Below are 11536 nucleotides of genomic sequence, written 5' to 3' on the forward strand. Positions count from 1 at the left end.
ATTTTGGGAGCCACCTGCTTTCTCTAATTAGATTGGATGCCTTGTAAATAGATTTTCAGGCCATTTTTTTTCTTGGTAGGTCACAAATGCCCCATGGGGAATCCCTAGGGATTCTAGCCTCCAGGTGGGACCTGGGGATCCCCTGGAATTACAGCTCATCTCCACACTACAGAGAATAGTTCCCCTGGAGAAAATGCCTGCTTTGGAGGGTGGAATCTATGGTACTGCACTTCACTGAAGTCCCTATCCTCCCCAGGCTCCATCCCCAAACCTCCAGGAGTTCCCCAACCTGGATTTGCCAGCCCTACCCCCCCCCATTCCCGCGACAGTGGGCAGGAGGGACCTGACATCCCTGGGCATCCCTGTATGGCTTGAGGCTGCACACTGGAAGAAAAGGATTTAACTCCCCACCCCCTGTCTTCAAATCTCCCCACAGCTATTATTTGCCTGTGTATTTCCCCAAACGGGACAGATAACAAGTGGTGACGGCCGGGGCTCTGAAATCTGGATGACTGCCTAGGAGAAAGTGTTAAGCCCATCCCAAAGGCCCACCAAAAATCTAATGCTCCCTCTCCCCACACACTGCTGCCTTCTAACAATGAAATAAATTCTGGAGATGCCAGAACCAGAATCTCTTCTAGTTGCCCTCTGCAGCGATACCCCTCTATGTTTATCATCAAGATTCATTCTACACAATTCTGCATTCATGAAATCCCAGGAAATGAACTGCCTTGGCCGTGGAAGTGGCTTGTTCTTTGATGTTAGCCTGCCACGTGGAATTTGTAGATACAGGACAGGAAGTGAGGCAAGCAGCTTCAAAGGTTGTCATATAAGGCTGTCATTTGTTGTTTTTTTAAAAAATCTTAGCAGATTAATTATATGAGTGTAATTGTCTGCGTGTATTTGCATGTGGCAACAACAATCATTTGGAAGGAAGAATAATTCTTCCTCTGTGTTGCAGATGATGCATAAACATGTCCCAGTTGGCATGACCTCAAAAAAGGCATCCGCTCCTGAGCGAGGAATGGGGAGGAATGTTGCTTCTATCTAGATGCTGTGCCCTCCGCCCAGAAACTTACAAGTACATTAAAACATTTTTCAGAACTGCTGCTTGAGTAATTGGGGACACTAACAGGCTGCCTATACTTGAGGCTCCCAACTATCTGGGGAAAATGTCTGATCCCTTTAATAGAGGCTTAACGGGCTATTATTACCTCCACATCCATACATTAAGCCCTATATCCAAGGCACAGAACTTTCACCCCATCAGACCGGCTGGCAATTCTATTCGTGCAGAAGAGGGAATTTTGGACACATGCAGCTGTAGATGATGGAATAAGAAAGGATGCACCTGAAATCAGGGCCGGCTCGAGGTGTTTCTGTGCCCTAGGTGAGGCTGCCTTGTGGCGCAGATGCCAACCTCCCGGTGGGGCCTGGAGACCTCTGGAGCCAGCCACCCTTTTGCTACCGCTGCCACCGCCTCCTACCCCCCTCCCAGAGCTCTCAGACCCAGTGAGCACGCCCCACATGTTCCTGCAGCGCCCTCCAAGATGGAAGAGAGATTTCTCTCATGCTCCGCTTCCAAAGGCAGTTTGGGAGGGAGGTGGGGGGGGGATCCTGTCTCCAGGCAGGGGATGCTCACCGGATGCCTCTCCCCAATTAGCCAAGTGCTGACACTTGGAGAGCTGCTCGCGGGCTTTTGGCGGTGGGGGGAGGCACAGTTTGGTGCCCCATCCAGGGCCCAGCACTCTAGGCGAATGCCTAGTTTGCCTAGTGGGTGAGCCGGCCCTGCCTGAAATTTCCTCTTTTGCACATCTGCAGAAGGAGGTGTAGAAGTCTTCTGGTCTACTTAGCCCGAAGGCTGATGAACTATTATAGGGCCTTCTGTGCACAGCTGTGCCAAGGGGTCGTGTGGGATGGGAAAGCCCCTTTTAAACAAGCATCCAGAGGTACAGAAGGATCACCCCCTCTGACCTAGCCCTGTCCTTTTAGCAGGTGCTTGATGCACATGTTTCTTGGCATGAGGCTAAAATACTGGGACTATTTCATCTGTATGCTGGCCTAAGGGAATAGAATCAGCCCCTCCCCCAAGGCCGCAATGCTAGGTGAGTGACATTGTACACCCTTTCTTCTAGTTTCCAGACTACCAAGGCTGATGACCTCTGAGACGGCCCATCTGCTAAAATGCCTACAGCAGATTCATAAGGTAAGGATCCTCCCACCTACCTTGGCTAGCTGCTGGTTATTGGCAGTGTAAGAGGGGATGGATCTGACCAGTGGTAGCATGGCAGGAAGTAATGGGGGGGGGGTAGTTTGTCTGGGTGACAAAGTACTTGAACTGGTCCTGACTCTTACCCAGCTTTCCCTAGGCTTCTTGAATACATGAAGCTGCCAAATACAGATTTGGAGCCTTGGTCCATCAAGGCCAGTATTGTCTACTCAGACTGAAGTCTTTCACATCACCTACCGCCTGATCCTTTCGACTGGAGATGTTGGGAACTGAGCGTGGGACCTTATGTATGCAAAGCAGATGCTCTACCACTAAACCACAGTCCCTCTCCCTCCTTCTTCTAGCCCTGCTGGTGAAAAAAGACCGATATCTATAAATTGTTACAGCTTGTGGGTGGTGGTTTTCAGGGAGAAATGGCCCAAGGGGGGAAAGGGTGAAGGTGTCCTTGTGTATGGCTTTCTCTTCCAGCATCACTGTTCTAAAAGAAGTCTCTCAAAACGATAGCAGAACCAGACAAATAGTGTAGGTCCACGCTTAAGTCTGTTTGTTCCCATTGCACTGTTGACTATGCTATTTACTCAAAAGGAGGGCAACCCTAAATGTAAGATGACCATCTAAAAAAAAGTCATCTACCCCCAATCTTTAATTGAAGATAACTGTAACTTGTACGCAACTATAAAACGACTCCCTTTTTTGTTGCTATTTCGATGTCATGTCTGGGGAGGAAACCTGATCTTGCCTTGGAGTACATGCTGTACTTTTCCTCTTCTTTAAGACGCCTGCCTTTTAGGATAGCCAACAGCCGGGGGGGGGGGTCCTGTCTTTTTATTAGAGCCTTAATGTCTGGAGATGGGCAGCTAGGGCTTCTCATGGCACAGAGGTAAATAACATCACCTAGTCCATTATTTATTTTATTTATTTATTTTTCTAATTTATACCCTGCCCTCCCTGCCAAGGCAGGCGCAGGGTAGCTTACATAAAAGTAAATACATAGGTAACAATTAAATCACCATAAAACATCTAAAACAGTTCAGTATGAAACAGTGCAATATCATTAAGTGCTAGCAGTGTTGTTTTAATTTCATGGCGATGGCGTTACCGTATGAGTGCATTCAATAGCTTATCTAGATGTTCAGTTCACCGATCTTTTCCAGATGTAATCGGCAGGCACAGGATGTCAATAGCAAACCAAGGGCCAGGGCTCTATAAATTTCAGTTGTTGTTTATAATGGTGGCAGCTCCTTAATCGACCACACTAAGCCTCTGTTAAAGGAGCCAGCCATTTTTTCTCCTCCAGGTAGCTGCCAGTCCTATTCCCTTTTCTCCCTCTGGTCTCTCTTCAGCTTTCCTTTCTTAAACTGCCACCAACGTGCTCTTCTTGTTCTCTCTCTCTTCCCTTCCCAGTGCCCCATGGCTACTAGTGGGGATAGCTGAGGGGTGCGGAGCCTACGACATCTTCTCTGGGGCCCACTTTGGATCTCTTTGAAGTGAGATCTTCCACACCTTAAAAAGGATATTATAGCTTTGGAAAAAGTGCAGAAAAGGGCAACTCGAATGATAAAAGGGTTGGAACACTTTCCCTATGAGGAAAGGTTAAGGCGCTTAGGGCTCTTTAGCTTGGAGAAAAGACGACTGAGGGGTGACATGATTGAGGTTTACAAGATTATGCATGGGAAAGAGCAGGTAAAGAAAGAGGTACTTTTCTCCCTTTCTCACAATACAAGAACTCGTGGGCACTCCATGAAACTGCAGAGCAGTCGGGTTAGAACGGATAAAAGGAAGTACTTCTTCACCCAAAGAGTGATTAACACATGGAATTCACTGCCACAGGAAGTGGTGGCGGCTACAAGCATGGACGGCTTCAAAAGGGAATTAGATAAGCATATGGAGCAGAGGTCCATCAGTGGCTATTAGCCACAAGGTATAGATAGGGGCTCTGGGGCAAGTGATGCTCTGTCTTCTTGGTGCTTGGGGGGGCCAACAGTGGGAGGGCTTCTAATGTCCTGGCCCCACTGGTGGACCTCCTGATGGCACCTGGTATTTCTGGCCACTGTGTGACAGAGTGTTGGACTGGATGGGCCTTTGGCCTGATCCAACATTGGCGTCTCTTATGTTCTTATGTTGTTCTTATGATCTCTGGTTTTAATCATTCATATCCCCTTTGTCAGTTATTTAGGATAGGTTTTTAAAAACGATTTATATCCTGCCTCTCAGCCAAAATGTTGTGGGGTTGAAACCTGCCGTCCTGCAGTGTATTTTGCAAATAACTCTAAGCTTTTCTTTGCCAGGGTTGGTCTTGCTTCCCAGATCCCCAAATGTCTGAATGGGCTTTATTTAAAGCATTTATTAGCTGCCTCGCTGAACTCAAGGTGACTTACAATATAAGTAAAACATTATAAAAACAACAATGATAAAACCCCATAAAAGTAAGGGTTTAAAAACTCTAAATTGGATGGCCAATAATAAAAGCTAAACCAATAAGAATGCAGTCCTAAATAAAATTTCGACTGCCTCCTGAAGATTGACAATGAGGGGACCAGGTGTACCTCCCTGGGGAAGTTGTTACCTAATTGTGGGGCTGCCACAGAAAAGGCCCTCTTTTGTATACCCACCAGACAAGCATCTTTGATTTGGTGGGGCAGTCAGGAGGACGTCTCCCTGTGATCTTCATTCCCAGGCAGCAACACAGGGGAGAAGCACCTCCGTCAGGTACCCTGGTCCCAAGCCCATGTAGGGCTTTAAAGGACATAAGCAACACCTTGAAAAAGTTAACGAGACTTATAAATTGTTAAAGCTTGCTGCATTTAGAAATGATGTACAGTACACTGAACTAACCTGGAAATCAATTTTTTAATGTGTACTTGTCTGTTAGGGTTCATATTGATTGAATTATAAATACCTTGCCCGGCTGTGAATTAAAAAAAACCAATAGTTTCCTAGTGATATATGTATGTCGTCTTATCCCCCTCTGCTGGTGTGGCCTAGTAATTGCACTGACTTACTTATTTCTGGGTCAATCTCTTGTTTCTGTTCCCTTTTTGTGGACTCCACGTTCTTTTAAAGACACTGTTGTTTGTGTATTGCATAACTAGTCCTGATTTCTGAGATTCGGGTTTCCAAAGAATGTAAGGGGTAGGATGTTTGTTTTGCCAGTCTGGGAATGGAGTCAGAGGAGAGTACAATAGTGCTACTCCTGGGCTGTGCCTAGTATCTGTGCAGGGCACTGAAACCATACCGGAGAGCCCCCGAAAGCTCTGTTTCGTGGATGCATCTCCAAGAGATCCAGACCTTTGTCCATAATATTTAGAGGGCTGCTCTTTTTAAAAGTCAAAGCTAGTTGGCAAGTGATGGTGTACCAGACCTATCATAAAGTAATGGAGTGCAGATTGTAATACAACAAGTACAATGGCTAGTTTCTGTTGGATCACCAGCTGGCTGCTGGGACAGTTGCAAAAAGTGCTAGACAAGATGTATCCAGCCAGGCGCTTCTTAAGCAAGTGGGTGTTCTTGCATCCATTAACGTAGGTTGGCTAAGACATCTTGAGCATGCATTCTTGTGCTGTAAATTTAAAACACACTAGTGGACTAGGAGAGTTCTAGTGTGTGTGTGTGTGTGGGGGGGGAATCGACCCAAGGCTGGCATCAGGGTTAGGTGTCACTGGGCAGCTGCTGAGGATCCTTGGTCTTAGGAGGGCCCATTTCTGTGCTCCATCCGCAATTGCAGCCTGCTCTTTCTCCCTAGGTGGTGACAGAGGATCTCTTAGAAGTATGGGGCCTACATACTTCTACTGTTTCTCTTGGCCATGCGTGCCGCCACCACTGGTAGAAGAGGTGGCTTCACTTTCTCCATTCTTTTCTGCCAGATAGTCAGTATGGCTGCTGAGGGAGAGGGCAGGCAAGCAAGTAAAGGCTGCTTGTTTGCCCTGGTAGATGAGCAAGAAGCACTACAGTGGGACATCTCGGGGCTAGGCCCCCTGACTTACTGGCAAGGCCCCACCACTTCCCATCCAGCCCAGGGCCCCTGAGTGGTGGCAGGTGTGGGGAAGGAGCCGGGTATCGATTAGCCAGTGCCCCCTAAGAAATTTAAATGCCCCCCGACTTTAAAAAATCCGGGCTACAGGCTTGCTGGCAGCGAGGATCAACAGCTAACATTCACTTGCCTGTCCCTGCTGTCCGGTGGTGTAGCGTGGGGGGTGGGTGCCCTGGGTGCAAAATTCTTAGGGGGCACGCCCTCCCCCTCACACAGAAAACCTCCCAATGCTCAAACATTCTACACAGTTCTTCAACATGACGGGGCAATAAAAGTTGCCATGTAACATTTTACGGTCTTTTTCTTGCTAATTACAGCCGTACTGTCCTCATGTAATCCTTATCGGTGAATTACATACATAATGCCTACTAATAGCATGATTTCCCATTTGAAGATACCGGTACTGTAATGTTCCGTAACTTGCATAAAAACCATAATTAAAATTTGTAATTTCAGAAGTTGCAACAGTTGCCTTAAAATACAATACATGTACTTGGGGGGTAAGGAGTTCAATACTGGACTGGTGGAACGGACTCAGGGAGTGCTAACTTGCCTTGCCCCAGGCACTGGCAACCCACACTACACCACTGCTGCTCTCCATTTTGTGGTCACATTTGGGAGGAGGCCCACTGAACGGAGGTTTGCTAGGGCTCCCCTGATTAGACCATGCAGGATGGAAACTGGCTCACCACTGCCATAGATCCTCAGTTCTAAAAACGTAGTGAAGATGGAGGATCCTGAGGCTGATTCTCACATGTAGCAACAGGCTATATGCATGCAACCGTGTGTGAATATCTCCATGTGGTCACCTATGGGGCCAGTTTGTGCTAGGTTGGGGGGATACGTCTGAAGTCTTTGAAGATACACAACTACAGAGGCCAGAATACACATATAGGGCTATATAATCTGCATTTCTCCCTTTTCCAGGGCTCACAAAATTAGCCAGGACAGATATTCAGATGCCGAATTAGTGACGCAAGATCTAACTGTATGTTGCAAAGACCTCGTATTCACTGTATGGCTTCCCTGGTCTCGTTGACCAGTCATGTTCTGTGAGTTTTGCACTCAAAACTTAATTCCCAGACATCCATGGGACCAATTTGGATCAGGACTGCTGAGACAGGGGGCTTAAGCTTTTTCCCTCATGTTTTACCAATCTGAAATGACCTAGACGCTCACTAGAGAAACCCTAGCCCGTCAACACATGTAAGTTTCTCTCATGTGGTAAATCGTGGCATGGGTTGTTTCTGGTTGGTGCAATGATGTGGGGAAGAAGGCTTATGTTCCCCCTTTCCTGAGCTGAATCAGGCCATTACATTACTTGGAATTATGCCCTGAGCATGAACTTTCCAGAGCACATCTGATTGACAGGGCTGGAGTAGACACAGAGAGGGTACAGAAGGACTTTGTAATATGTCACATTGCTAGTGGCACAAATTCTGTAGGGTTCATGGGGGAAAGAACTCTGATTTGCCGAGATTACCATTCCCTACTCACGTGTCTCTCCTGTATCCTCTGTAGGTAATTGGCAAGGCCAATGAAATCCTTGCAGGCATAAGCCATCCATCTGTGTGCAGTGAGGTGCTGCTATCCAAACCAGGGACTGCATATATCTTGGGTATGGAATCAAAGGATTTATGCGTATAGTTTATGATAAAGCCTGGGTATAATGGTCTCTCTAGCAGTTTCCTTGCTCTGGAATGTGTTCTCTGACATCTCCCATCTGGAATTTATCCTCATGCTTGGTGTCTGAGCAGGTCTGTGGCAACACTCAAGAACAAAAGCATGAAAAAATGGAATTTAGTTTAGATTTTGCTGCAGTTTGGCTTCTGATGTTAAATTATATGCCGTTGATAGAGGGAGTTCCAACTCATATCTGCCCTCTTGATTCACTATAATGCATTCACTAAGTGTATGGTATATTCTGAAAGTTTTAAATATTCTTGCTGCATTGTCCAGTTTTCCCCAGTTTCTTTCTGTTTCTGTTTTATTATTATACATTGTTGGATGATGTTGCACTATGTTTTGATGTTTACAATAAAAAACTACAAGAGCAGGACATTTTGTTTATACAAAATTGACATTCGAAGGGGTGGCAGAAACCACCCCATTGGGAACCTAGATGGCATGATTTCTTCAGCTGCTGGTTTTGGTACACCATTAAGGGCAGCAGTATGAGCAATGGGCAGACCTGATTTGTTGGGCCCAACCCACCATGAGTTTTGTTGCGCAAGCTCTGTTGAAATGAATGGGAGCTAGGGAAGAAGTCACCAAGTCCTTTCTAGATGCCTTCACACTCATCTATGCATTCACGAGGGCTAGACCTGTAACAAAGCAAACCCAGACTTGGGAATTCCAAGATATGGAGGTCTTTGCCCACTTCTGTGTAGAATCTGTGAACAGATTACAAGAATAGCATACACAAAGCACCCCCATGTGCAGACTGTGGAGAATCAAACTTTGACAGCATGCAGAATTAGGCCTAGTCTTGAACGGCACCTGGCTGTTTTCTGTTTTGGCTCCTTAAAAAGTCTCTAGACCTAGGAAGAAAGCAGTAGACACCGTACCATCCAGGAAACTGCCATTCATGACCTACCAATGGAATTGCACCTGAAGCAGAATATTGTATGATTCCTCTTTGTAGTGGCTTCTTCTGGGATTCTGAAAGCTCTCCAGTCCCGGGCAACAGTAGCCTTCAGGCAGTTGCCAGAGGGTGATGTCTCAGGGCACTGACAACTTGAAGGCATGCAACTGTTTTAGGGAGGCCATGCTTCAGTGCTGATGTGGGTTCTCTTTAACACGTTGCAGAAATGGTGTGTAGTGGGAATAAGTTAGACGATGCTGTAGAGGGAATGCGTGAGGGAGGTTGAGGAACAGTGCAAATTGTTATTTTCAAATGTTGTAAACTCCTCTGTGGACCTGATAAAGAAAGGCACAAGCGCTCGAGATGGCAGAGTGGCTTGTCCCATTTCTACGAAGGGGAGCATTCGACCCACAGGCTGAAGTGCCAGAAAGTCCTCTGTACTCCACCATGCTCTGCTGTATGTGTGGGTCAGCATGCAATACTCCTTGTTGTTTGTTCTCACATGCAGGCCTGTCTGAGGTGTACCGGGTATCTAAGCGTATGGAAGACGGGGTGAAGACTCGGCAGCTAGCAAGTGAACTGCTGCAGCATGCTTTGCGAGAGGTGGACTTAGCCTGGAATAATTTACTGTCCTTTCTGGTCTTTGGTCATCCCCTGTTCCAAATGCTGGTAAGACATTCCAGTCTGTGAGTGTAAACATAGTAGATTTGGGTGGTGGAGGAGAGAAATAAAGCATTGGGGCTGAAGTCTCAATAACGATGTCACTAAAACTGGTTTTGTAAGAGAAAAGGCAAGGTTTAAAACCTCTGTTTCCTCCCTGCCCCTTTTTTGCCTTTACCAATGGAACTTGAAGCTTTTGGAGCCGTCAGCAGAAGGTGATTCTCATCAGCCTGGTCCTAACCTGGCACCGGGTCATGTCTGTGGGGTTTGCCTAACAGAGGTGAAGCAGGAGTCAGAGGTAATTGTCAAAAACATAATGTATTACTTTCCTATTGCCCCATCAAAATACTGCCCGAAGAGCTTGCATGCATGTTGTAGTGTTTGGATTAATGCTGTCCCAAAGAGATGCTTCTTACTTATGTTTTTGACAGAATTCCACAGTGCAGTTGTGATCCCATTTGTACCAGAATGGCACTGGAAATACCAGGGACTAGTTGATAAGTGATGGTCCTCATGACAGGTTTGGACAGCTCAGGGAGGGGATGTAGCTCAGTGGTGGAGCATCTGCTTTCCATGCATGAGGCCCAAGTTCAGTCCTCAGCATCTCCACTTAAAAAGATCAGGTATTCGGTGATGTGAACAACCTGGGACCCTGGAGAGCTGCTCCCCATCAGAATTGACAATACTGACTTTGATGGACCAAGGGTCTGAGTAGAAGGCAGCTTCATATGTTTCTGTGCTTGAAGCTGGTGCTATGGAAACAAACAACACTGATACTGTGTAATGTGTTTTCTGCTGGACATGTGCAGAGATCAACTGTACTGGTGACACTTCCAGAACCACTAAAAGGCAATTCTGCATTGGCTTTTCCCTCCGTTGTTTTACCAAACCCATGTTGGAACAGAAATTCCCCTCTGCGTTGCATGCTGCTTTCACTTTCTTTGATCGTTGGATTTTATGGTACCCTCTGCATTGCATGCCGCTTTTACTTTCTTTGATCGTCAGGTTTTATGGTACATTCTGCATAGATTTATGGCTGTTCAGGGGTGACTTTGCAGTCAGTATGGCATTGCCCCCGGGGTATTTGAAAGCGGTTTTGAGCTGCACCTTTTCCTCAGTGTTGAGAAAATGTGGAGCGAATGCCAGATGCAGAATCACACAAAGTTAAACCCTTCCGCTGTATTCACTGCCACAACTGGGACTTCCATAATCCAAAACGATTTCCAGAATGGCAAACCTAAGGCAGCTGTTAAGAAAATACAAGCCCACCAAGCTTTGTCCAGAGTGAAAGTGGGAGACTGCACTTCTCTCTACTCTAAATACAGACTGCCTGTTACTAAAATTGGTGTCCTTCTTGGAGAAGGGGGGAAAAGTTGGCCACTCTTTGTAGGCAGCACTTGTTGTAAAGCAAGCTTGTCATCTGTTACGGATGAGCAAGTGTCCTGCAATTAATTCTTAATTTGTTTTGGCAGGTGCAGACTGGAAACTCTGACCCCGTTATGTACCAGGGCAGCTGTTATCATGCCAGCTGTGCTAATTTCTGGTTGAACTGTGTGGATTCCACCTTGCCAAGAGAGAACTGATCCTTTGACCTTTCCCGTGTTACATCAGTCATCCCTTTTTTTGGAGGGCTAGACTGCGTGTGTAGATTCTCTTACGACAGGGAGTTATGAGTAAGAAGAATCACAGAATCCTTGGCTGAAGGAAAGAGGCTTAGAAATGGCTGAGAAAGGTCCCTTTGGGGACTCAAAGACTTTGTGAAAAGCTGAAACAAATTACTCGGAAACTCACTTTTTTCATTTGTTTAGTAAGAAGCTTTTTTTTTTGTATCAGGAACTTTAAAATGCATCTAATAAAGCACATTTTTAATCCAAAGAAAACATTCCTATCTGTATTCAGAATCCATTTGCAGAAATGTGTATGCAGAGACAGGCAAGGGGAAGAATCCACTTCAAATGGCAGATTTGGGATGCTCCTATGGGTGACTGATGAACAGATCTGACCCCTGGGAGTCCAATCCACATCCGTGGCA

The 11536-nt window shown here is 46.2% G+C and overlaps 1 protein-coding gene across 1 annotated transcript; it reads left to right on the plus strand.

Annotated features, from left to right (window-relative positions):
- The first annotated feature begins 1034 nt into the window (after positions 1–1034).
- Positions 1035–11313, plus strand: LOC107105975 (synergin gamma-like). Its single transcript, XM_015406036.1, has 6 exons — positions 1035–1081; positions 2136–2206; positions 7782–7878; positions 9353–9513; positions 9698–9802; positions 10977–11313. The coding sequence occupies exons 2-6, from the start codon at positions 2156–2158 to the stop codon at positions 11085–11087; spliced, it is 525 nt and encodes a 174-aa protein (XP_015261522.1). The 5' UTR covers positions 1035–1081; positions 2136–2155; the 3' UTR covers positions 11088–11313.
- Positions 11314–11536: the final 223 nt, after the last annotated feature.

The sequence above is a fragment of the Gekko japonicus genome, unplaced genomic scaffold (assembly GCF_001447785.1).
Source record: "Gekko japonicus isolate JY-2015 unplaced genomic scaffold, Gekko_japonicus_V1.1 scaffold431, whole genome shotgun sequence".
Taxonomy (NCBI): domain Eukaryota; kingdom Metazoa; phylum Chordata; class Lepidosauria; order Squamata; family Gekkonidae; genus Gekko; species Gekko japonicus.